The sequence below is a fragment of the Budorcas taxicolor genome, chromosome 3, assembly GCF_023091745.1.
Source record: "Budorcas taxicolor isolate Tak-1 chromosome 3, Takin1.1, whole genome shotgun sequence".
Classification (NCBI taxonomy): Eukaryota; Metazoa; Chordata; class Mammalia; order Artiodactyla; family Bovidae; genus Budorcas; species Budorcas taxicolor.
Genome location: NC_068912.1, coordinates 79,758,426 through 79,785,512, shown reverse-complemented (window position 1 = coordinate 79,785,512; position 27,087 = coordinate 79,758,426). Strand labels below are relative to the sequence as shown.

The window sequence follows — 27,087 nt, the reverse complement described above, 5'->3', positions numbered from 1 at the left end:
GAGTTCCTATTGTCTTTTACCCATACCTTTGGCTGAACTTTGTTTTAACTTTTCAAAGGTTCTATAGGAAAACCTTTTTTAAAAATGATACTTATGATATGCTTCATATTTTTCCTCATTCTTCAAAGGGCAGTTAAATCCTCCTCTCTGGAATCTGTTATGAATTATCCTATTAAGGGTAATCTTCAGTTTCTACTAATGACCACTCTTTATGGTTGTAATTCTTTAAATCTAAGACATCTATTTCTGCTTTATTGGCTATGCCAAAGCCTTTGACTGTGTGGATCACAATAAACTGTGGAAAATTCTGAGAGAGATGGGAATACCAGAGCACCTGACCTGCCTCTTGAGAAATCTGTATGCAGGTCAGGAAGCAACATTTAGAACTGGACATGGAACAACAGACTGGTTCCAAATAGGAAAAGGAGTACGTCAAGGCTGTATATTGTCACCCTGCTTATTTAACGTCTCTGCAGAGTACATCATGAGAAATGTTGAACTGGAAGCAACACAAGCTGGAATCAAGATTGCCGGGAGAAATATCAATAACCTCATATATGAAGATGACACCACCCTTATGGCAGAAAGTGAAGAGGAACTAAAAAGCCTCCTGATGAAAGTGAAAGAGGAGAGTGAAAAAGTTGGCTTCAAGCTCAACATTCAGAAAATGAAGATCATGGCATCCAGTCCCATCACTTCATGGGAAATAGATGAGGAACCAGTGGAAACAGTGTCAGACTTTATTTTTTGGGGCTCCAAAATCACCGCAGATGGTGACTGCAGCCATGAAATTAAAAGACACTTACTCCTTGGAAGAAAAGTTATAACCAACCTAGATAGCATATTCAAAAGCAGAGACATTACTTTGCCGACTAAGATCCATCTAGTCAAGGCTATGGTTTTTCCTGTGGTCATATATGGATGTGAGAGTTGGACTGTGAAGAAAGCTGAGCACCGAAGAATTGACGCTTTTGACCTGTGGTGTTGGAGAAGACTCTTGAGAGTCCCTTGGACTGCAAGGAGATCCAACCAGTCCATTCTGAAGGAGATCAGCCCTGGGATTTCTTTGGAAGGACTGATGCTAAAGCTGAAACTCCAGTACTTTGGCCACCTCATGCAAAGAGTTGACTCATTGGAAAAGACTCTGATGCTGGGAGGGATTGGGGGCAGGAGGAGAAGGGGACAACAGAGGATGAGATGGCTGGATGGCATCACTGACTCAATGGATGTGAGTCTGAGTGAACTCCGGGAGGTGGTGATGGACAGGGAGGCCTGGCGTGCTGCAATTCATGGGGTCGCAAAGAGTCGGACACGACTGAGCGACTCAACTGAACTGAACTGAAGACATCGTGGATTTTTAAGATATACCACCATTTTTGTACAGCTAAGAAAGGAAAAACTCTGCCTATTTATTTTACAATGCTTTCTTATCATTTAGAATTTTAGTTTTATACCTACGGAAAGAACTTATTTACAATTATTTAGATAAAAATTTTTGTTTATATCATACCACTTTCATAAGGAAAATAAAAGTCAAAGAAATCCATTAAGGAATTCTTTTTCATATTCAGAATTTGGTTTTTTTGAGTCGCTTTTCAACTCAGTGTTGTTGATGTCAGTGTTTTCTTAAATGGTACCATTCCCTGGATTATCAAGACTATTTGTGATGTTGAACTTCATAAAAGAGTGATTCACCATGGTTTCTGAGATTTTCTGTTTGTCCATTTGAAAATTTTATGCTGACTCTATTTTGATCCTAGTAAAAGACGTCCACAAAAAGTTTTCAGACAATACTCAGGGCTCATATTCCTTCCTTACACAAAAGGTTTTTAAATAGTCTGTTGACTGAAATATTGGTGGCTAAAAATTGTCTAGTCTGTCATTAGGAAAGTGCTCCAGTTTGTATGTATGCAATCAGTGACAACTAGATCACAGCTGCTACCAAGCCATAAGTTATAAGATGACATTGATTTTAGCAAAGATCCTGCTGTGAGAGATGTTAAAATATTGTGAATCTTGGAAGAAATATGACACTACTCTTTCCCTTTGTATTTCTTGGAATTCAACTAATATTCCACATCTGTGAACCTTTAATTAGTTCCTAGGACTTTGTTAGTAGCTATTTTATTTGAAAACCAATAGCACCTTTTAATTTAATTAAAAAGACAATAAGTTTGCATGAAAATAATCCATGCACAAGTTACAGAAACTTACTGTAATAAAGCACAGCAGTCCCTTACCCCACTCCCTTCACTTTGTTATTCCTTGTTTTGAGAACAACTGACTTGAACCATTTTTGGTTTTAATTTTCCTTTGGCTGACTCTGTAAGGCTAAATAATATGCTTATACTGATGTTTTTTCTTTTCATTTATAACCTTTAAATAGATACCATGGTTGAGTTCAGTTCAGTTCAGTCACTCAGTCGTGTCCGACTCTTTGCGACCCCATGAATCACAGCATGCCAGGCCTCCCTGTCCATCACCAACTCCCAGAGTTCACTCAGACTCACATCCATTGAGTCAGTGATGCCATCCAGCCATCTCATCCTCTGTCGTCCCCTTCTCCTCCTGCCCCCAATCCCTCCCAGCATCAGAGTCTTTTCCAGTGAGTCAACTCTTTGCATGAGGTGGCCAAAGTACTGGAGTTTCAGCTTTAGCATCAGTCCTTCCAAAGAAATCCCAGGGCTGATCTCCTTCAGAATGGACTGGTTGGATCTCCTTGCAGTCCAAGGGACTCTCAAGAGTCTTCTCCAACACCACAGTTCAAAAGCATCAATTCTTCGGCGCTCAGCCTTCTTCACAGTCCGAATCTCACATCCTTACATGACCACAGGAAAAACCATAGCCTTGACTAGACGGACCTTAGTTGGCAAAGTAATGTCTCTGCTTTTGAATATGCTTTCTAGGTTGGTCATAACTTTCCTTCCAAGGAGTAAGTGTCTTTTAATTTCATGGCTGAAGTCACCATCTGCAGTGATTTTGGAGCCCCAAAAAATAAAGTCTGACACTGTTTCCCCATCTATTTCCCATGAAGTGATGGGACTGGATGCCATGATCTTCATTTTCTGAATGTTGAGCTTGAAGCCAACTTTTTCACTCTCCTCTTTCACTTTCATCAGGAGGCTTTTTAGTTCCTCTTCACTTTCTGCCATAAGGGTGGTGTCATCTTCATATATGAGGTTATTGATATTTCTCCCGGCAATCTTGATTCCAGCTTGTGTTGCTTCCAGTCCAGCGTTTCTCATGATGTACTCTGCATATAAGTTAAATAAGCAGGGTGACAATATACAGCCTTGACGTACTCCTTTTCCTATTTGGAACCAGTCTGTTGTTCCATGTCCAGTTCTAAATGTTGCTTCCTGACCTGCATACAGGTTTCTCAAGAGGCAGGTCAGGTGGTCTGGTATTCCCATCTCTTGCAGAATTTTCCACAGTTTATTGTGATCCACACAGTCAAAGGCTTTGGCATAGTCAATAAAGCAGAAATAAATGTTTTTCTGGAACTCTCTTGCTTTTTCCATGATCCAGCGGATGTTGGCAATTGGATCTCTGGTTCCTCTGCCTTTTCTAAAACCAGCTTGAACATCAGGAAGTTCACGGTTCACGTATTGCTGAAGCCTGGCTTGGAGAATTTTGGGCATTACTTTACTAGCATGTGAGATGAGTGCAATTGTGCAGTTGTTTGAGCATTCTTTGGCGTTGCCTTTCTTTGGGATTGGAATGAAAACTGACCTTTTCCAGTCCTGTGGCCACTGCTGAGTTTTCCAAATTTGCTGACATATTGAGGGCAGCACTTTCATAGCATCATCTTTCAGGATTTGAAATAGCTCAACTGGAATTCCATCACCTCCACTAGCTTTGTTCGTAGTGATGCTTTCTAAGGCCCACCTGACTGCACATTCCAGGATGTCTGGCTCTAGGTGAGTGATCACACCATCATGATTATCTGGGTCGTGCAGATCTGTTTTGTACAGTTCTTCTGTGTATTCTTGCCACCTTTTCTTAATATCTTCTGCTTCTGTTAGGTCCATACCATTTCTGTCCTTTATCGAGCCCATCTTTGCATGAAATATTCCCTTGGTATCTCTAATTTTCTTGAAGAGATCTCTAGTCTTTCCCATTCTGTTCTTTTCCTCTATTTCTTTGCATTGATCGCTGAGGAAGGCTTTCTTATCTCTTCTTGCTATTCTTTGGAACTCTGCATTCAGATGCTTATATCTTTCCTTTTCTCCTTTGCTTTTCACCTCTCTTCTTTTCATAGCTGTTTGTAAGGCCTCCCCAGACAGCCATTTTGCTTTTTTGCATTTCCTTTCCATGGGGATGGTCTTGATCCCTGTCTCCCGTACAATGTCACGAACCTCATTCCATAGTTCATCAGGCACTCTGTCTATCAGATCTAGTCCCTTAAATCTATTTCTCACTTCCACTGTATAATCATAAGGGATTTCATTTAGATCGTACCTGAATGGCCTAGTGGTTTTCCCTACTTTCTTCAATTTAAGTCTGAATTTGTTAATAAGGAGTTCATGATCTGAGCCACAGTCAGCTCCTGGTCTTGTTTTTGTTGACTGTATAGAGCTTCTCCATCTTTGGCTGCAATGAATATAATACCATGGTAGGAAGGAATTTATCTTAATAATTTCACCTTTCTCTCTCTCTCCTCCATTATAATTATATTAATTTTCTGACATCTTTTATTGGTTACGTTTAAATTCCACAATCTTTTTTTGTTTCATTCACTATAGATAGTTTCTCTTGACTCCTTACTTCAAGATGTTGGGCTATTTCCACCCTTTGCCTTCTCACCATGTGTCTTTTTATAATTATACCACCCCAATTTTTTTGTACTACTACAATTTTGACAACTGTACAGTGAGAATATTGATGATATATATGTTTAATATTTGTAATTAAGTCTTTCATTTGTGTCTATTGATTAGGCCAAAAAGTTGAAAAATCAATAAATAGCAGCATTAACTCTTTTAGAACTTTGTAAATTCTACTCATCACAGAACCAAGAAGAGTCCTAGAATCATGTTTTGCTCAATATGACTCCAAAGCCACCCAATGGAGACTATTCCTAGAATCAAGGTTAAACGGATCTTCCTTCTTTCAAATGGATTAATTCCAGCATTTGCTTAAAAGTGTGCCATATTTTATTTCAGTTAATATTTAGATCAGGACTTTTTATAAAGCTCTTTTCCAGCTAACTTATTTTTTTCTTCTGGAAGATTTATGAGTCTTATTTATTAATTCTTAATTTTCAGTGTTTTACTCATTCTCTTTATTTTTTGGAATCTATTCCATTCTCATTTTGAAGTCTATTTTGAACTCATATTCTTATTTGGACTAGTGGCTTCAATTTTAGATTGTGACTTTCTTTTTTCCCTTATGTAATTCTGATTTCTTGTTTTATTTTCCAATTTTTGCAGCTTCAGAATCGTGGTATGTTTTGAGTTGCCTTCCTTTATCCTGGCCTTTTCCTTTCAGGGGTCACCTGTACTCCATCTGCTATCTGGACAGGTCATTCTCAAGATTGCAGAGCCATCAACTGGCTGGTAGTCAAGCTTTTCAGGATCCTGAATCCCCAGTCCTTTCCTGGTTTACTCCTCATTTTGTTGGCATACATCATAAAGTTACTTCTGAGAAAGAGATTCACAGGATGTAAATTTTCTAAGTCATTTTGTTATTTAAAATTTATTTGTTTTGTTTGTATACTTTCCTGATTGGCTAATAGAATTTTAAACTGCAAATAATTTTCCATCAGTCATTACTAGATAGCTTTCTGTAATTCAGTGTTTTGAGATGCAACATTTGTTTTAATTAGATTCTCATTGCTTTGGTTATTTTTTTCTTCTCTGGAAGCTCTTCTTTTCTCTTCTGCAATTTTTAAATGATACGTTTAGAAATGGATGTTTGTTTTCCATTCTTTTTCCTTGGAATTTGCTGGGTTTTTTTTTTTTTCTAGTTTAAAGACTTAAGTCCCATCAGTTCTGGGAAATTTTCTTATATTATTTCACTTTTTATTTTCTCTTTAGTCTGTTTTTCTGGAAATGCTATTGGTTGGTTATGAATCACTTGATCTTATTCCCTACTCCCCACCTTGGGGAGGAATTAATTATGCAAATGTGTTTAAATAAAAAGTGGTTGTCTTATGTAAGGAAGAACAATCTGATCTGTTTGGTCACTTAACTCAGTGATTCAGTTGAATTAAAGTGAGTCAGATCAATTATTGGACTGAATTACTTAGTCACTAGTCAGCTCAGTCAAAACACTTAGTCTAGTGATATGTGTATTTGCAGCATACCCTGATTATGAAATTTCCTTTATGTTTATTCTGTGAGACAATGTTGTATCAGAAAGAGGTAGCATAAAAAAAGCTGGGAGAACTTTGTACACATTTAATACCATTAGATAATAAAGATGCCACACTGAATTGGTTTCTAGAAATCCTTAAGATATACATTGTGGGATCAAGTGTGTAAAGAACCAAAATTCTGGTGAAAACAAACAGATTTACCAGACTACAAAATGGTCGTACTCACCCATCTTTTTCCTAAGAGTCATTTAATTTGTGAACTAAACAAGCATGTTTTTCTGTTTGCTTGTCACGTGCTATCAGTTCTCAGATACAACTTACAAGACATGTTTCTCACTTAATACTTTATAATATTCTTTGTGATCAAGCTGTGATTTCTGTTTTAAACTAAAGCCTCTCAGAATCATAAGCAGCTCTGAAAGGGATTGTAGGGATGGTCCTTCAGTCTGATGAGGAAGCTGAGATCAAGAATACTGACGTCCAAAGTCTTACACCTGGTTAATCAAAAGAGCCTCAATTGGCATCCAAGACTTCTGATACCTAATTCACGGCTTTTTACCTCAGATTAATTTTCATGTAGTGAACTGAATCCCAAATATGAGATAATAAAAAAGACTGAAACACCAAAAGCCTTTAATGTTTCCTTATAAATCTAAGCTAAATATGTTTAAATTACACTCTCATTCGATTTCATGACATAGTAGTAAAAATAATCTTATTCGTGGTATATTTCAAATTGGATAGAATTCATGGGAAAGTTTGTCTCTGAAGTCATCCCTATCATCTGCATATATGAAGCCATCAAACTCTCCTTCAGTTACCGATATCTTGCTAATGTGAATATTGTGTGTGAGCTAAGTCACTTCAGTCGTGCCCGACTCTGCAACAGGGGTTTCCAAAACCATATTGCCAAAATTTCTCTTCATTGGAAATAAATAGACAGTTCATTACCTATACTGTAATCATTCAACTTTGTGGTATCATAATAAAGATAAAGACTTTAGGAAATGAAAGGAATTTAAGAATTGAGCACACACACACACACAAATGAAGAGTGTGATATTTATGATGTTAGGTCAGCTGTACATATTTAATTGGCATTGTAAGCTTTTTTGGTTTAGTTAAATATTCAGTCTCATCTATGATACCTGTCCTGGTTTGTCATGTCATGAAGGAACATTGCCATTTTTTTGATTAAGCCATATATGAATGTACTGCTTATGTTTTAACGGTAAAATAGCATGTGCATAGGAATGAACCTATAACTTACTATTTTACATTCATGTTAAATGCTGATACTGATCCAGAGTATTATTATCAGATTACAATTTGAAGAATTCTTAGTTTTAATCCTTTTCCTTTTATATTTTCCCATAGATGGCTTGTGTATATGTCATTTTTAAAAATTTGTGTGTGTACTGGTTTTAGATTTACTGTTTTTTAGGTGTACTTCTCTGAAGATGATTTGTCAAAAATTCTGTGTGGCTTTGTTACATTGGGGTAAGTTATTTGCTTTTAAAATGTCTATATATGAGGTAGAGATTTTACCCTTAGAGATGTTGTTACATTTATTGGCTGACTAAATTTCCCATTTCCAGTTAGGAATTCTCTTGCCCTTGATTAAAAATGCAAATCAAACAAAAATGGAAGTGTGAAAATGAAAACTCTTCCCAACCTCCTGGAAACAATATGATGGATATCCTTCCAGAAACATACCCTCCCCCAACCACACACACACACAGTCATATCTGCAGTCGCAAAAATAGAATTGGTTTGTCTATTCTGTATTTTTCTTTTTCCTGCTTAACAGTTTTCCAGTTTATCCTCATAACTTTTCTTGTTAGTGTTCATTAATATACTTATTTAATAATTGCATAACAATGAACTTTATGAATGTACCTTACGTTATAAACTTATTTGAACAATTCCCATTGTTAGACATTTCTTTTTCTGTAATAAATTATGCTACATTGAAATTCATATACATACGTCTTTGTGTATTTGGGAGAGTATTTCTATAGATTAGTTTCTGAAGAGGAAATTTCTATGTTGAGTAGTAAATACAAGTTTGAATTTGATAGGTACTGTGAAATCTCCTCCAAGCTCTTTGCCTTTTGCAGTCCAACATGAGTATGTAAGTGGTAGCTCAGTCAGTAAAGAATCTGCCTGCAATGCAGAAGGCCCAGGTTCGATCCCTGGGTCGTGAAGATCCCTGGAGAAGGGAATGGCTACCCACTCCAATATTTTTGCCTGGAGAATTCCATGGACAGAGGAGCCTGGTGGGCCACAGTCCATGGGGTCACAGAGTCGGACATGACTGATTAACACACATTTGATTGCATTCCTGCCAAAGATACGCATTATCATTCCTTTACTTGGAAATAAGGTATAATGACATTTAAATATTTTGATTTTATTTAGCAAATGTAGCATTATTAAATTACAAATATGTATATATCAGATGATTGTCAAAATTTTAATTCTATCTAGGACTGGTTTACTTGGTGATAATATTTAAAATAAATGGCTATCATATAGAATAACAGATTTATTCTAAAATGGAAAAGAAATGTCATTTAAATGGTATTCCCCATTATGATTCTGGTAAACAATGACAAGATAATGTTATAAGGGGATATTATCAAGGGATTGTGTATGCCTTGGGAATTCCCACCTTGACTACCACGAGATTATATTCAAAAATTAAATGTATACTAGTCTTCCTCTTACTTATTGCAGGAATATCCTGGAGAGAAAGCATTCTTTTAAGATCTTGTGTTTTAACTTTCTGTGAAACATAACAGGCTTCTGTTTGAAAGTGGTCACACAATACCAGTAACTTTTGAGTATATAGATATGGTTTTCTCAGGTCCACTTATACTTGGATTTTTTAAAAACAGTGAATACCATGGTACTGCATGGTCCAAGGTTAGTTGAATCTGCAGATGCAGAGAAGTTGTGTATACAGAGGAACTGTGTATAGGGAGGGACAACTACAAGTTAAATGCAAATTTTCCACTGCTTAGAGGGTCAATGGCCTGAACCCGTGCATTGTACTATTCTCAATGGTTTCTTACAGCATTCTAGAAATATTTTGATTTTTTTAAAACTCAAATCATCTAATTTAGATTGTGTTCCAAGTCTTTGAAATTAAAGTCAGGCTGTCTTTAAGAAAACCCCCTTTTTTCCCCCTAGCAACCATTACCTGTGTATCAATTGGTTCTGAGCATCTCTTTGGTTACTGTAGTCTTTAAAGGTGCCCTGAGAAGCTTTCTTATGACTCTTCTATCTTGCACATGCTATTGTTTGTCATTGTAGCCATCTATATAGCTACAGAAAATATCCAGGATAATTCCACTGTTACAGAATTCAGAAAAACTGGACCACAAAGGACTATCAAAGAAAGATAACACCCTCTCTTATATTTTCTAATTTTTATTAGGTTCCATGGTAATGTTTTACATTGGATTTTCGAACGGTTTGTGGTTTGGTCAAGTTTTGTGAATCAGAAGGTGTCTGGGGCCTTAATGTATAACATATGACAATACATATCATATGATAACATAAACTTATGCCTTCAGATGAATATTCTGGACTCCTTGCCATTTAGGGTTCATTTTTGGGGAAAGAAATATCATTTGCAAAGGAAGCATGTAAACAAAATAGAATCATCTTTTAATTAAGCTGATTCAGTAGTTACCATGTGACATTCATTATTACATTTTAATTTTCAAATACTTTGAGGTTTTTAGGCTAATTTCAGTTTAGTCAACTGAATCTTCCATGTGCAGCTAGAGAATATAATGTTTTTAATTAGCATTTATTGTTTTGTAAAATGAAAGAAACACCCTAATTTCTTTTTAGTGAGAAGTTCTAATTTCAGAAACATATTTTAGAAGGATTGAGTCCAAAGCATCACAATTGCAGTGATGATTCACTTTTGATGATGTTCAGTTCAGTTCAGTTCAGTCGCTTAGTCGTGTCCGAGTCTTTGCAACCCCATGAATTGCAGTACGCCAGGCCTCCCTGTTCATCACCAACTCCTGGAGTTCACTCAGACTCACTTCCATCGAGTCAGTGATGCCATCCAGCCATCTCATCCTCTGGCGTCCCCTCCTCCTCCTGCCCCCAATCCCTCCCAGCACCAGAGTCTTTTCCAATGAGTCAACCCTTCGCCTGAGGTGGCCAAAGTAGTGGAGTTTCAGCTTTAGCATCAGTCCTTCCAAAGAAATCCCAGGGCTGATCTCTTTGAGAATGGACTGGTTGGATCTCCTTGCAGTCCAAGGGACTCTCAAGAGTCTTCTGCAACACCACAGTTCAAAAGCATCAATTCTTCGGTGCTCAGCCTTCTTGACAGTCCAACTCTCACATCCATACATGACCACTGGAAAAACCATAGCCTTGACTAGATGGACCTTTATTGGCAAAGTAATGTCTCTGCTTTTCGATATGCTCTCTAGGTTGGTCATAAGTTTTCTTCCAAGGAGTAAGCGTCTTTTAATTTCATGGCTGCAATCACCATCTGCAGTGATTTTGAAGCCCCCAAAAATAAAGTCTGACACTGTTTCCACTGTTTCCCCATCTATTTGCCATGAAGTGGTGGGACCACATGCCATGATCTTAGTTTTCTGAATGTTGAGCTTGAAGCCAACTTTTTTACTCTCCTCTTTTTCACTTTCATCAAGAGGCTCTTTAGTTCTTCTTCACTTTCTGCCATAAGGGTGGTGTCATCTGTGTATCTGAGGTGATTGATATTTGTCCCGGCAATCTTGATTCCAGCTTGTGTTTCTTCCAGTTCAGCGTTTCTCATGATGTACTCTGCATATAAGTTAAATAAGCAGGGTGACAATATACAGCCTTGACGTACTCTTTTTCATATTTGGAACCAGTCTTTTGATGATGTTATGATACCTAATTGTTCAGTGTGGGAAAAATAAAATTAGTTCATGATAGTCATTTTTGCCTTAATTTTTATATCTGATACATATTTCTATTAATATTTATAGAATGCTCTAGAAACCAAAGTAAGAATCATTACTTGTGTATTTAAATATTTTTACATGTATTACTTTTGTAATTTAGAATAGCACTTTTGTGAACTGATTTTAATAATTTCTGTTTTCTTACATTTTAACATTTACCATAATCCTTCAAAGGTCTCACTCTATAGACTCCATGCAAAATTCTTAGAATTCTCATTCTGCATTGCTTTGTATATGAGGCAACACAATTGTTGGATGATTAGAATAACTTGTAAAAGAAAGAATTATGGAGAATTAATTATTTTATTTTCAAACAATTATTTAAAAAACAAGTATCACTTTTAAGGTTTTCTGGAAGGGTACAGGTTTATAAAATTGTTCTTAATTTTATGGGTGAGTGATACATTATCTTTAATCAGCAGTGAATGTTTCCTGTAAGAAGTCTGTCATTGTTCATCAATTATTAGAGGCTACTAAGGACATATCTTAATGATATTGTATATCTGGATAATCATAGGCATATTCAGGAAATCATCCAGCTGTTCTGATGTTGAAGACAAACCCTTTGTAAAATCATTCACTGAAAGTAGTGTTAACATTTTGGCATTATTCTCCTTAAGAAATATTAAAACATCACTTTAATGTTTGCTTATATAATTGCACATCCAGATGCCATTATGGTGGAAGTCCGTTAGAGTAATTTATTTATTTATTTATTTTTGGAAAAGGAAATTTAATTTAGCTGTAATTTACTTTCATTAAAATATAATTATGAGTTGTTAGATTAATAGGGTAAATTAAGTGTGAATTTCCCAAAAGGGTTGCTAAAGAGTCAGGTTATCTCCCCAAATAAATGTACCCTCTTAAGTATAACACATGGTTCAATGGAAGCACAGAGTTATGCATTAGGCACTGATTGAGCACTTAGAAAGTTTAATAATAACTTTTGAATACTGCATCATTTAATCTTAGATACTTCCTATTGATATCTTAATCAAAATGATTAATTGCTTTTTTCTGTGTCTTTTGAATGTCCTAACAGAATTTATTTATGTAACAACTGCATTTAACTTGGCATATCCAATTACTCCCTGGAAATTCAAGTTGTCTTGCATGCCATCAAATACAACATATGACTTCCTCTTTCCTCCTGGAATCTCAAAGAACACTTCAAATTTGAATGGACGTTCTGAGGCAGTTGTTGAAACTAAGCTGAATTCAAGTGGTAACTACTTATCTAACTTGTCATCAAGAACAACTTTCCACTGTTGCTTTTGGAGCGAGGAAGATAAAAACTGCTCTGTATATGCAGATGACATTGAAGGGAAGGCATTTGTTATAACAGTAAATTCTTTAGTTTTTCAACAAACAGGTAAGTATTTTAATGTTCCAAGCATTAGTTGTTACTTAACTATATTGGATAAAATATTTTCATTCTCTGAAACTTGTGTGAAATAGATGTCTCTGGATGTGATTCTGAGCAAATATTACCATTTTATATTAGTGATAAAATTAGGATTATCATATGACCAAACTAATAAGTCCCCAATTATTTTATGTCCCACGAAAATAAAAATGTAAATGGGGAATTTTTTAACCTTAAAATATATTTTTATAGTCTTCTAAATTTGCTTTAAAATAAAAAAGTATATCTTATTCTTTTTAAATAGATAAAATATCAAATGGTTGATAATCCTGTTGAATTAATTAAATTCTAAAACAAGGAATCTCAGTAGCCAATGCATATATTTTAAATCACTTTTTTTTTTGTTGTTTAAATGTAATGCATACTGAATGTATCTAGTGTAATTAATAATTTTACATCTGGAAATATAAACAACAAAATAATCTCCAAGCCTTCTGGAAGAGCTAAATAGAACAGAGACAATTGACTTAGCACCATAAACATCTGTAATATGAAAATAAAGGCATATATCAATATAGTACTCCTGTGTAGGGTTCATCATAATTTCTCAACCTCAAAATTTTTTACATTGTGGGCCAGGTAATTCTCGGTTATGGGGACTGGTTTGTGCGTTATACCAGTGACTCAGTGGTAAAGAATCCACCCACAGTGCAGGAGACACAGGAGCCAAGGATTTGATCCCTGGGTGGGGAAGATGCCCTGGAGAAGGAAATGACAACCGACTCCAGTGTTCTTGCCTGGAGAATCCCAGGGACAGAGGAGCCAGGAGGTCTACAGTCCATAGTGTCACAAAGAGTCGGGCATAACCAAGCTGCTAAGCTCAAGCACAGGATGTTTAGAAGCATCCCTGGCTTCTACCCAGTTGATGCCTGTAACACTCACTCAGCAGTTGTGACAATCAAAACGGATCTCCAGACTTTGCCACATGTCCCTTGTAGTGCCAAAGCACCACTGATTAGAGGGAAGAAATAGTTTGTTGAGATCAGGTTAGGAGTAAGGGTAAAGCATAACTGTGCAATAAGATCAGAGTTTTAAAACAAGTTAGAAGTAATACTTCCTAGTGTCTCTGTCTTTAGGCATTTAATTTTAAATGAAGCACTTTTTTTAATTTGTAAGGGAGCTTGACTTTACCATTCCAATGATTGTTGGATATATTAAGAATGGACTTAAAATGTGAAGGTCCTTGTGATTAGCCTTGAAATGATCAAAAAATGTTTTGCACTTTTTTCAGTTATCAAGTGAAATGATTATGATGCTGCAGATTTTAATTCATGTATAAATAAGGGCTATTAACTAGTTAGTTTAGTGAGTTTAACTTTGTGTAACTAAAGTTACTAGGTTAAGTGGTGGTTACTGAGGATTTCCATGTAATTTTCTGCCACATGGGCTATTTACTTCATAAGGCTCAATCTATGCAAAGTCACTACTAGCTAGAAATTCTCCAAATGGGAAAACATGTTAGTATTGCTTAAGATACTTTTGGTGTTGTATTAAATTAGTCATAATTTTTAGTTGTTGCTGTGCCTGCTTTCTAAATTATAAATCACCAATAGTTTATCATTATCAGGTGAATTTTTCAGTATACAGTGAAATATACTCTCATTATTTGTATGTGGGGCCTATAGTATTGTAATAACAAAAATTTAAGATATGCATCTTATTGGTGATTCCAGTGTGAATCACCATGCTTTACTGCTAAAGCAGACATAGAAATGCTACACTAAATTTGCTGTACTTTGATAGTTCATGTTCTCTTGTCTCTTGGAAAGTGAGGATGAACTGAACTAGGTGAGTTTTGGGGTCTTCTGTCCTACATAAGTGGTTCAAGATTTAAAAAAATTGGAGAAACAATAATTGAATTTAATTCTCTTACTTTATGAAGAAGGAAACTGAAGGCCAAAGGGACTAAATGGGCACAGACATATGACCAATTAGAGCTTGTTCTTTTTCTCTCAGAATGGACAGTGGTAGTTGTATCAGAACACTGGTAAATTTAATTTAGCCCTTCTCTTTCATTGGGCTGTTCAGAATGTTTTTTTTCAGATTTAATTTAGTTTATTTTTAATTCAGGTGCACACTGGAACATACAGTGCTGGATGAAAGAGGACTTGAAATTATTCATCTGTTATATTGAGTCATTATTTAAGAATCCTTTCAAGAATTATGACCTTAAGGTCCATCTTTTATATGTTCTGTAAGTACCAAATAAATAAATGTAGACATTCCCATGACACAGTTTTTTTTCTGAAATACAAGAGCGTGCATGTACAGAAGTAGATTATGAAAGCTCTCCTATCCCTGTAGTTCCTTTTATATCAGTGTGCATTTCTGTATTTTTTGTATGACTTTCTCCTCTATTAGGTTTTCTCTTTTCTCCTCATATTGGTTCAGGTAGCAAGACATTATAGATATGGATGGACATATATTTGCAAAGAAGTGTAAACTCAAATTCGGGAGTCTTAGGTATTTGACTGAAGAAAGGGGGAAAGTTTATATTTATTTTTCTGGTAGATTTTTCTCTCATATTTGATCTTTTTATTGTCTTGAAAATGTATGTGCTTAATATATGTTTGTGCTCGGTAGAGAGCCACAACAGTGGTTTCGAACAGTCATACTTACAACTCTTACAGTAAATAGGTCCTTCAAGTTTTTCTAATAATTCCAGTGATAATACCTACCACTCCTATTTGAATTAAAGTAAAATTATTTGGCTGTGCTGCATGGCATGTGGGATCTTAGGTTGGCAACCAGGGACTGCACCTTCAGCCCATGCAGTGGAAGCATGGAGTCTTAACCACTGGACATCCAGGAAAGTCCTTGAATTTTAACTCTTTAAAATTCTTTCTCATTTGTTGTTACTCACCTCCCTCAGTTCTGCTGTTATTGAGGTGCTATAAGTAAGGGGTAAATTGGGACCTCCCTGGTGGTCTAGTAGTTAAGACTCTGTGCTCCCAGTACAGGCAGCATGGGTTTGAGCCCTGATCAGAGAACAGAATAGTGCATCCTAAAAAAAAAAAAAAAAAAAAAATCAGGGACAATGTGCTAGAAACTGTCCATATAAAGATGAATAGAGACAGAAAGCAGAATGATGGCTGCCGGGGACTAGAGGAGGGGTAATGAAGAATTCTTGTTCTTGGGTATAGAGTTTCAGTTTGGGAAGATGACAAAAGTTCTGAAGGTGGATGGTAAGGATGGTTACCCAACAGTGTGAATGTACTTAGTGTCACTGAATTTTGTACACTTAAAATGGTCTATATTGTGTACATTTTACCACAGTGAAAAAATTTAAAGAACACAGATGTCAAAAAAAAGGATGTATTCAGACACTTTGGTAAATGTATGTTTTACTTCAACTTTTTAAAATAACTGAAATGGTTGATTTATGTATGTATTCTCACTATTTTGCCATATGTTGTCCTATGTATTTTTAGACTCTATTGTTGGGTAGATCTTCTTGCTATACTTTCCCATTAACCTGACACAACATCATTCTTGGTTTTGCCTCATGCTTTTAATTTGGAAAATGTATTCTGTCTTATATTTTAAAAGGATAGTTATAGTCTCTGCTCTTGAGCCATTCATAGGTTAGTGATTTGGACAGATATGTACAAATATGTCTCAAAATAGGGTTTGAGTTTTAGTGATTCCTGATGCGGGAGCACAAGACTGATGTGAGAGCATCCGGTGGGGAAGCCTAGTGTACTGGTGGGAAAAGAGAGGAGTGAAGGTTTCCCTAGGAGGGAGACAGCTGAGTTGAGATTTCAAGGATGAGTGAGCTAATAACCAAAATATGAAAGATTTCTTGTGTAAAGGTAAATGACAAATTTTAGAAGAAGCAAAGCTACTATCATCCTTATTTTTCTACTGATTATCAGACTGTAGTTAATATTTTGGAGAAGGCAATGGCACCCCACTCCAGTACTCTTGCCTGGAAAATCCCATGGACAGAGGAGCCTGGTAGGCTGCAGTCCATGGGGTCGCTAAGAGTCGGACAGGACTGAGCAACTTCACTTTCACTTTTCACTTTCATGCATTGGAGAAGGAAATGGCAACCCACTCCAGTATTCTTGCCTGGAGCATCCCAGGGATGGGGGAGCCTGATGGGCTGCCATCTGTGGGGTCGCAGAGAGTCAGACACGACTGAAGCGACTTAGCAGTAGCAGCAGTTAATATTTACAACTTACGTTAAACTGCTGGACTGATTTTTTCTTTTGGCCCTGCCACGTGGCTTGCAGGATCTTAGTTCCCTGCCCAGGGATCAGACCAGTGCCCTCTGCAGTGGAAATGCTGGTCTCTAACCCCTGGACCGCCAGGGGATTCCCTGAACTAATTTTTAAAGTCACCCTAGGAGTAGAACAGATACGACACCCCCTGCTGTCTCATCTGGACATTGAGTGTGATAATTTTCACCTCTGATGCTGGTCACTAGATAAGTCTAGAAGTCAAACCCCTGCTGCTTTAATAAGTGCAGTTCTCATTAGGGCCAGTGTCTTGAATGGGAGTGTCTGATTGGTGAGAATGTGCTGTATCTATCTGCCAGTGTTTCAGTCGAACAGAAGAGTAGTTTTTCCAGGCAGATGCTGGGGGCAGCTAGTAGATAAATGTCCACAACAGAAATGACTGGGTTGCAAATCTCAAGAGGCCCACGAAGCTTAGCTGAGTAGTGAAATGGGGAAGGTGGAGGAGTAATAGGCAGTGCACAGCCAAAGGAGAACATCTGAAGGATGGGACAGAATGAGCTTGCTTCTAGTTTATAGAAAATGACCCAGAGAGAGAAAAATTGAAGATATGGTAGAAGGGGACACATTGAATATTTGTGACAGAGAGTGAATAGTTGAGTAGGCAAGTTCCAGAAAAAGAGCACAGATGAAGGGTTGGTCTTAGAGCAAAGGAGACTCACCACAACTTCTGGGTCTTGAGCGAAGAAAGGAAGCATTGTGGTTGATGAGGATATATTTGACCTCTGGGGCATAAAGTTTCCTGCTTTATTTAACCAAAACACATTTTAGCTCAGAGAAACTAATTCCTTTACAATGAAGTACATTTTTGTGATGATCTGAATACTTTGGTGGTGATCAAAATCTCACTAGGTGCCATTCAAGAGAATTTCAAATATTATCAGTGAGGTAGGGTAATGTGCCCAGTTTGATAGCTCTATGACCATGTGTAAGGATTTATATTTCGTAATGTGTGGGCCATAGTTATGTCTGGAGGTCTGCATTCTATGAGAAGGATATTATATATGAATATATCAGAACATTTCAAAATTGCATAGTAAACTAGCGATAGCTGAGAATTTGAACTTTAGTCAGCTAAGTGGTCATTGGTCTGTTCATCTAAATGGACCCAGAAAAATGAGAAAATTATAATATTAAATAATTTTTCAACTTGCTAATATGATGACTTTAGTAGATTCTTTCAACCTTCTTTTATTTTGAACTCAGGTTTCTGAAAATATCAATATAGGAAAACCTGTCCTAACTGCATACCATTGGAGAAATGTCTTGGTTTTTTTTCTTTCCACTTATTAAAAGAAATAATTTTTATTATTTTTGGCCATACCATGTGGCATGTGGGATCTTTATTCGCCAGCTGAGGATTGAACCCTGGTCCCCTGCAGTGAATGTGTGGAGTCTTAACCACTGGATTGCCAGGGAATTCCCATTTGCCACTTTATTTGTACTCTTCACTGTATAATTTGGTTAATATGTCCATTTCACCAACTCTCACATGCTGTTTCTATCTTGAATGCTATTTTTGTGTATATCTTTGGACAATACATCTCCAAATAATTTAAATAAGACTCTTCAGCTCAGGAGGAAGAACTGGCCCATATAACAGATGAAACCTCTATGGAATAGAAACTCTATATTGATGATTACTATAGAAAAGTTTTTCATCAAAAGCACCTCCCCAAGGCATTAGAGAATTCACAAGAGAACTCTTTCAAATTCTTCCGTGTGTAAATAAGTTTAAAGGAAACTAAAATCTATTGTTTAAAAGGAATTTAAAGCCTTATAAATAAATCCCTTATGGGAAAGCATTGTTTGAACTCAGATATTAATGTTTGTCAGAGAATCCAAAGTAGAGCTACCACAGATATTTGCTATTTTGAAGTTTTCTCTTAAACCTAGGAAGGAAATCCTCTCCTTCCTTTGTGAAGTGCCTATGAGTACATCAGACTCTGAACTGAGTATAGGGAACACCGTTAAGCAACTCAGACTCAACCCTTGCCCTCTTGGACCTAATAGTAAAGATAAAGAACATAAGGTTGGAAAATGCTTTGATATAATACATATGGGGACTTGCAGACGCTAGAAGTATCTGTTTAGATTCTAAGAGGGGAGAGAAGAATGAACCAGAGAGAGTGAAGAGCATTTGCAATGAAACACAGTCAAATAAAGACATTTGAGAACTTGAAATTCCCAAATGTGTGGTTGGGATGCTGGGGAATGATGAGAAATCAAGGTGGATGAATAGGCAAGGGTCATGAGGGAGTCTGGACTTTCGTAACTGCTAACACCTCGTTTACTTTGTCTCTTGAAAGCTTTATTTTGACTCTTCTTGTTTTCACTACATCTAGTTCACCGATTCTCATGGATCTTGCCACTGCTGATAAGCTGGATCTCTTTTATAAGTTCAGTTTCAAGGATCCTACTCTTTGACCATCTCCCCCCCAACCCCTCATATTAGGCCTACTCCCTTTATTACCTCAGTCTCCTTCAGTCTAAGCCAAAGTGTTTCTACTATAATTCTCTCACAAGATCACACAGCTGTCTGGGAATCTTACTAGGGTTCACTCCATTAGATAAAAGCCCATAGAGCTCTTAGAAATAAGCTCTTCCCTGCCTTCCCTTTGATTTTTGCTCAGAAGCCATTTCTTAGTTCTAACATTGTTTGCCAGCTGGAGAGGCTGAGAATTTCACAACTCTCAAGTACTATTAAAAGTTCTTTTGTCTAACAGCCCTTTCTCAAGGACTATCTCTCCTCTTGCAGCAAGAAGAAACAAGAGGCACTTTCAACACTTGTTTGGAAATTGCCTGGAGAGAGATCACCAGTTCAATAGGCACCTTCTATTCTGTCCACTGAACCGCAGATGTGTTACGTAGCTTTCGGCCACAACATAAGGAAGATCCCATTTCCTCCAGTCACCAATCACATATTCCCCACTTCCTTTCATGTCCTCACTGGCAGTGTCCTTAAAATGTAGATATCTGCCAACAGTCTATTCCAGGTATTTCAGGCTTTCTCCACATGCATCTCCAAATACTTCTAGCCTCTCTGCATCACCTAGTTTGAAAGCCACACCCACATTTTTAGGTATTATAGCAGCACCCCACTTCCAGGTACTAGTATCTTCCTTGGCTATCTATGCCATATAATAAATTACCCCAAGTTTAGTGGCCTAAAACAAAAATCATTCATCATTTCATAGCTTCTATGGGTCCAGAACCCAGCTGCAACATCTGAAGACATCTGCCTCAATGTCTTTCACAAGGCTGCCATGCAGATGTCAGCTAGAACTGCAGTTATTTTAAGGTTCAGTTTTAGGAGGATCTGTTTGCAAGCTCACTCCCTCGGCTTCCAAGTTCTTTATTGACCACTGGTCAGAAAGCCTTTGTCTCTCCCTGGCTTTGACAGGAGGCCTCCCTCAGTTCTTTGTCTCATGGGTTCTCCATAGAGCACATCACAATATGGCAGCTGGCTTCTCTTAGAGCAAGCCTGAGAAACTCACTGATGATCTTGATTTTGGTTTTCATTGGGAAAATAAGAGTGGCGGTATGAGTTCATGTTTTTGCTTTTCTCACCAAAATCTATCAGCCTGCTGATGTCTGTGCCTGTGCAGTTTTCCTTATCATCTTTAACTGCTAACGTGTTCCAATATAAAATGAGCCCTTTCTTCTGTGTTTTGAGTCCCATCCCCTGTTGTCACTCAAGGAATTTGTTCTTGCAATTATTTCCTCTCGTTCTTGCATCATCAAGTTTTCCTCTCAGCCAATACATATGCTGCAATAACTCTCATTTACTTTTGAATTTATGTTTTAATTGGAGTATAATTACTTTACAATGGTTTGTTAGTTTCTGCTCTACAGCAATGTGAATAAGCTCTAATTATAAATATACCTCCTCCCTCTTAAGCCTTCCTCCCACCTCCCCATCTCAGAGGTCATTACAGAGCACTGAGCTGAGCTCCTTGCTATATAGCAGCTTCACACTAGCTATCTCTCTTACACATGATAGTGTATTTATGTCAATGTTGTTCTCTCAATTCATCCCACCCTCGCTTTCCCCTCCTGTGTCGACAAGTCCATTCTCTATGTCTGTCTCTATTCCTGCCCTACAGATAAGTTCATCAGTACCATTTTTCTAAATTCCATATATATGCAGTAATATACAATATTTATCTTTCTGTTTCTGACATACTTCACTCTGTATGACACACTCTGCTGCTGCTGCTGCTAAGTCGCTTCAGTTGTGTCTGACTCTGTGCGACCCCATAGACGGCAGCCCACCAGGCTCCCCCGTCCCTGGGATTCTCCAGGCAAGAACACTGAAGTGGGTTGCCATTTCCTTCTCCAATGACAGACTCTAGCATCATCTAAACCATCAAATGACTCAATTTCATTCCTTTATTCAAATACCTTGAATAGACTGTTGGCAGATATCTACATTTTAAGGACACTGCCAGTGAGGATATGAAAGGAAGTGGGGAATATGTGATTGGTGACTGGAGCAAAATTCAATTTTATGTATATATATATATGAAAGTGAAATATACACCAAATCAATAACCCCTATTTAAAACATAGATTTCCTTGATCACAAATTTCCACCAAGTAATTACCCAGTTTCACTACTGCCTTTAAAGAAAAGCAAGTTTTGAACTATGTGAATACAGTCTTCAGAACTTAATATAAAAAGGTCAACAAAAGTGGCTTCTGGCCATAAGGGAATAATATATTCTGGAATTACTCCGCTACTATAAACAATTAGAAAACCTGATAAAAGAATAAACATCTATTTTCAGATAATGGACAAAGTCAACACAGAACAGTGATTCCTGAGAGAAGGAAACAAAGCAAGTTATATATTATGAACGTTTTCTGGGGTGGAGACAACTTCCAGGACATGATACAAGATGGGGGAACTCAAACAGAACCCTACAATATTGCTGAACTGAGGAGACAAGAGTGAAGGGTTCAGAGTAAAACGGGGCTTGATTAATGGAGCAGAATACTCAAAGCAGAGAGGTACAGAGGATTTAGCATTCAGTTCAGTTCAGTTCAGTCGCTCAGTCGAGTCTGACTCTTTGCAAACCATGGACTGCAGCACGCCAGGCCTCCTTGTCTATCACCAACTCCCAGAGTTTACTCAAACTCATTTCCATTCAGTCGGTGATGCCATTTGACCTTTTCATCCTCTGTCATCCCCTTCTCCTCCTGCCTTCAATCTTCCCCAGCATCAGAGTCTTTTTAAATGAGTCAGTTCTTCATATTAGGTGGCCTAGGTATTGGAGTTTCAGGTTCAACATCAGTCCTTCCAATGAACATTCAGGACTGATTTCCTTTAGGATGGACTGTTTGGATCTCCTTGCAGTCCAAGGGAGTCTCAAGAGTCTTCTCTAACACCAAGTTCAAAAGGATCAGTTCTTCATCACTCAGCTTTCTTTATAGTCCAACTCTCACATCCATACATGACGACAGGAAAAACCATAGCCTTGGCTAGACAGACCTTTGTTGGCAAAGTAATGTCTCTGCTTTTTAATATGCTGTCTAGGTTGCTCATAACCTTTCTTCCAAGGAGTAAGCGTCTTTTAACTTCATGGCTGCAGTCACCATCTGCAGTGATTTTGGAACCTAAAAAAACAGTCTCTCATTGTTTCCCCATCTATGTGCTATGAAGTGATGGGACCAGATGCCATGATCTTAGTTTTCTGAATGTTGAGCTTTAAGCCAACTTTTTCACTCTCCTCTTTCACTTTCATCACGAGGCTCTTTAGTTCTTCTTCACTTTCTGCCATAAGGGTGGTGTCATCTGCATATCTGAGGTTATTGATATTTCTCCTGGCAATCTTGATTCCAGCTTGTGCTTCATCCAGCCCAACGTTTCTCATGATGTACTCTGCATTTAAGTTAATTAAGCAGGGTGACAATATACAGCCTTGGTGTACTCCTTTCCCTGTTTGGAACTAGTCTGCTGTTCCGTGTCCAGTTCTAACTGTTGCTTCCTGACCTGCATACAGATTTCTCAAAAGGCAGGTCAGGTGGTCTGGTATGCTCATCTCTTTCAGAATTTCCCACAGTTTGTGATGATCCACACAGTCAAAGGCTTTTGCATAGTCAATAAAGCAGAAATAGATGTTTTTCTGGAACTCTCTTGCTTTTTTGGTAATCCAACGGGTGTTGGCAATTTGATCTCTGGTTCCTCTGCCTTTTCTAAAACCAACTTGAACATCTGGAAGTTCATGGTTCACATATTGTTGAAGCCTGGCTTGAAGAATTTTGAGCATTACTTTACTAGCATGTGATATGAGTGCAATTGTGTGGTAGTTTGAGCATTCTTTGGGATTGCCTTTTTTTGGGAATTAGCATTAGGGTTGCCTTGATTCTATGGCTAAATACCAGTCCATCCATGATTTTGGGAAAGAAAACTTCTTGAAAAACAAGTTACTAGAACTGTAAGGTAAGAAATTCCCGAAAATCACACAGGGCCAGGAATAATTAGTTTCTTATAATGATATTTGGAGAGTCCTAGTTGAAAGGCAAAGGAGAAAAGGAAAGATATACCCCCTTGAATGCAGAGTTTCAAAGAATAGCAAGGAGAAATAAGAACGCCTACCTCAGTGATCAGTGAAAAGAAATAGAGGAAAACAATAGAATGGGAAAGACTAGAGATCTCTTCAAGAAAATTAGAGATACCAAGGGAACATTTCATGCAAAGATGGGCACAATAAAGGAGAGAAATTGTAAGAATCTAACAGAAGCAGAAGATATTAAGAAGAGGTGGCAAGAGTACACAGAAGAACTATACAAAAAAGATCTTCATGACCCAGATAACCATGATGGCGTGATCACTCACCTAGAGCCAGACATCCTGGAATGTGAAGTCAAGTGGGCCTTAGGAAGAATCACTATGGACAAAGCTAGTGGAGGTGATGAAATTCCAGTTGAGCTGTTTCAAATCCTAAAAGATGATACTGTGAAAGTGATGCACTTAACATGTCAGCCAATTTGGAAAACTCAGCAGTGGCCACAGGACTGGAAAAGGTCAGTTTTCATTCCAATCCCAAAAAAGAGCAATGCCAAAGAATGTTCAAACTACTGCACAATTACACTCATCTTACATGGTAGCAAAGTAATGCTCAAAATTCTCCAAGCCAGGCTTCAACAGTATGTGGACCATGAACTTCCTGATGTTCAAGCTGGTTTTAGAAAAGGCAGAGGAACCAGAGATCAAATTGCCAATATCCATTGGATCATCAAAAAAGCGAGAGTTCCAGAAAAATATCGACTTCTGCTTCATTGATTACACCAAAGTCTTTGTGTCAATCACAGCAAAGTGGCAAATTCTTCAGAAGATGGGAATACCAGACCACCTTACCTGCCTCCTGAGAAATCTGTATGCAGGTCAAGAAGTAACAGTTAGGCCCGGACATGGAAGAACAGACTGTTTCCAAATTTGGAAAGGAGTATGTTAAGGCTGTATTATTGTCACCCTCCTTATTTACCTTATATGCAGAGTACATCATGAGAAATGCCAGGCTGGATGAAACACAAGCTGGAATCATTTCTAGGAGAAATATCAGTAACCTCAGATACACAGATGACACCACCCTTATGGCAGAAAGTGAAGAAGAACTAAAGAACCTCTTGATGAAAGTGAAAGAAGAGAGTGAAAAAGCTGATTTAAAACTCAACATTCAGAAAACCAAAGTCATGGCATCTGGTTGCATCACTTCACAGCAAATTGATGGGGAAGCAATGAAACTTCCCCATCAAACAAACTTTATTTTCTTGGGCTCCAAAATCACTGCAAATGGTGACTGCAGCCATGAAATTAAAAGATGCTTTCTCCTTGGAAGAAAAGCTATGACCAACCTAGATAGCATATTAAAAAGAAGAGACATTACTTTGCTGACAAAGGTCTGTCTAGTCAAAGCTATGGTTTTTCCAGTAGTCATGCATGGATGTGAGATCTGGACCATAAAGAAAGCTGAGTGCTGAAGAATTGATGCTTTTGAACTGTGATGTTGGAGAAGACTCTTGAGAGTCTCTTGGACTGCAAGATCAAACCAGTCAACCCTAAAGGAAATCAGTCCTGAATATTTGTTGGAAAAACAGAAGCTGAAGCTGAAACACTAATACTTTGGCCACCTGATGCAAAGAACTGACTCAAAGGAAAGGACCCTGATGCTGGGAAAGATTGAAGGCAGGAGGAGAAAGGGATGACAGAGGATGAGATGGTTGGATGGCATCACTGACTCCATGGACATGAGTTTGAACAAGTTCAAGGGAGTTGGTGATGGACAGGGAAGCCTGGCATGATGCAGTCCATAAGGTTTGCAAAGAGTTGGACACGACTGAGCGACTGAACTGAACTGTTGAATACCAGCAGAAACCCCATAATATCCACAGTTTAAAATGGGTCCAGCCAGCCTGGATAAGAAGCCAATTTGGGGGAGAATTTATACATGTCTTTGTATGACTGAGTCTCTTCACTATTCATCTGAAACTATCACAACATTATTAATAGGCTATCCCCCAATACCCAAAATAAAAAGTTTAAAAAAAAGTGTGGCCAGATTAGTCCTAGAGTCAAGGCTGATCTACACTTCCCCCTAAAGAGCTTAAAGAGTTCACACTTAAGTCACCCAAATAACCAATTTCCAGAACAAAATTCAACATTCTATAAGAAAAAACAGCATGATCCAACACTCAAAAATGTAATATTCACCATATCTGGCATCCTGTGAAAAATCTACATATATGAAGGACAGGAAAAAGTAAACCCTAACCCAGAGAAAAAGAAAAAAATAGACAATAGATACAGACCCAGAAATGGCTGAGATGATAGAACCAGCAGATGGTTAGTATTAATATCCTCCATGTACTCAAGGATATAAAGAAAATATGAATATAATGAGAGAAATTGACAGTATAAAAAAGAACCAACTAAAATTTTGAGAGAAGAAAGATGCATTATTTGTAAAGTAAACAAGTGTGCTCAGTGTTAATTGAGAAACTTTAGACATAGTGTTTTTTAATCAAGAAGCTGTTATGCAAGCCACAATGCTAGGCTCTGTGAGTACTTCATTCTTTTGCTTGTACCTTTTTTCCTTTCCTTCCCCTTCCCTTTTTCCTTCCTTCTTTCCCATCAAGATGGACTCACAGATTATTAATTTATTTGATGAGCAATATAAATTATTATTTTATTTGATGAGCTATTCAGTTACTATTATTATTTATTTTTTTGCTCACACTGTCCAACATTTGCCGAGTTGGGGCTTATTTAAACTGGCTTCTGTGTCCTTTTGATGTTTTCCATCTATCTTTTTTTTTTTTTAATTTAAAAATAGGACTCCTTACTTTCTAACACTACAAGAAATTTCAGGTTTATTTTATGCTTTTCCTGCTCTGACACTGGAATCGGCCATTTCTCCAAGGAGCCCTGATTCCATTTTGTTGGAGAATGATGTTCACAAAGTGGTATCTGGGGGCTAGATGCTCACTGTTACTTGAGTGGCATTGTTTCTAGACCCCGTTAGCTACAGAGTTTCTTATATGTATGCATACACACAGTATACACACAATGTGCATAATACACATAATACTCAGAAATCTATATTTTTGTATCTCTCTGTATATTGATAACAAAAAAGCGTGTGTTCATACTGATATCTCTTGTTCTAGTTCAAAACTGCAGAATCTATTCTAGCAGTGCTTTTCTTTTCTTGTAACAATAGTGACTTCAGTCATGAAATTAAAGACACTTGCTCCTTGGAAGGAAAGCCATGACAAACCTAAACAGCATATTAAAAAATAAAGACATCACTTTGCCAATAAAGGTCCAGATAGTCAAAGCTATGATTTTTCCAGTAATCATGGATAGATGTGAGAGTTGGACCATAAACAAGGCTGAGTGCTGAAGAATTGATGCCTTTGAATTGTGTTCCTGGAGAATCTCTTGAGAGTCCCTTGGACAGCAAGGAGATCAAACGAGTCAATCCTAAAGGAAAGCAACCCTGAATACTCACTGAAAGGACTGATGCTGAAACTGAAGCTCCAATACTTTGGCCATCTGATGTGAAGAGCCAACTCATTGGAAAAGACTCAGGCTGGAAAAGATTGAGGGCAGGCAGA

General features: G+C 37.5%; 1 protein-coding gene across 1 annotated transcript in view; it reads left to right on the top strand.

The window, feature by feature from the left end:
* Positions 1-7,779: 7,779 nt before the first annotated feature.
* LEPR (leptin receptor) overlaps positions 7,780-27,087 on the top strand; it is a 75,618-nt gene continuing 56,310 nt past the window's right edge. Inside the window, exons 1-3 of the mRNA XM_052637728.1 lie at positions 7,780-7,819; positions 12,344-12,673; positions 14,798-14,921. Of these exons, the coding sequence (XP_052493688.1) occupies positions 7,780-7,819; positions 12,344-12,673; positions 14,798-14,921 (494 nt within the window). The remainder of the gene's footprint in view (positions 7,820-12,343; positions 12,674-14,797; positions 14,922-27,087) is intronic.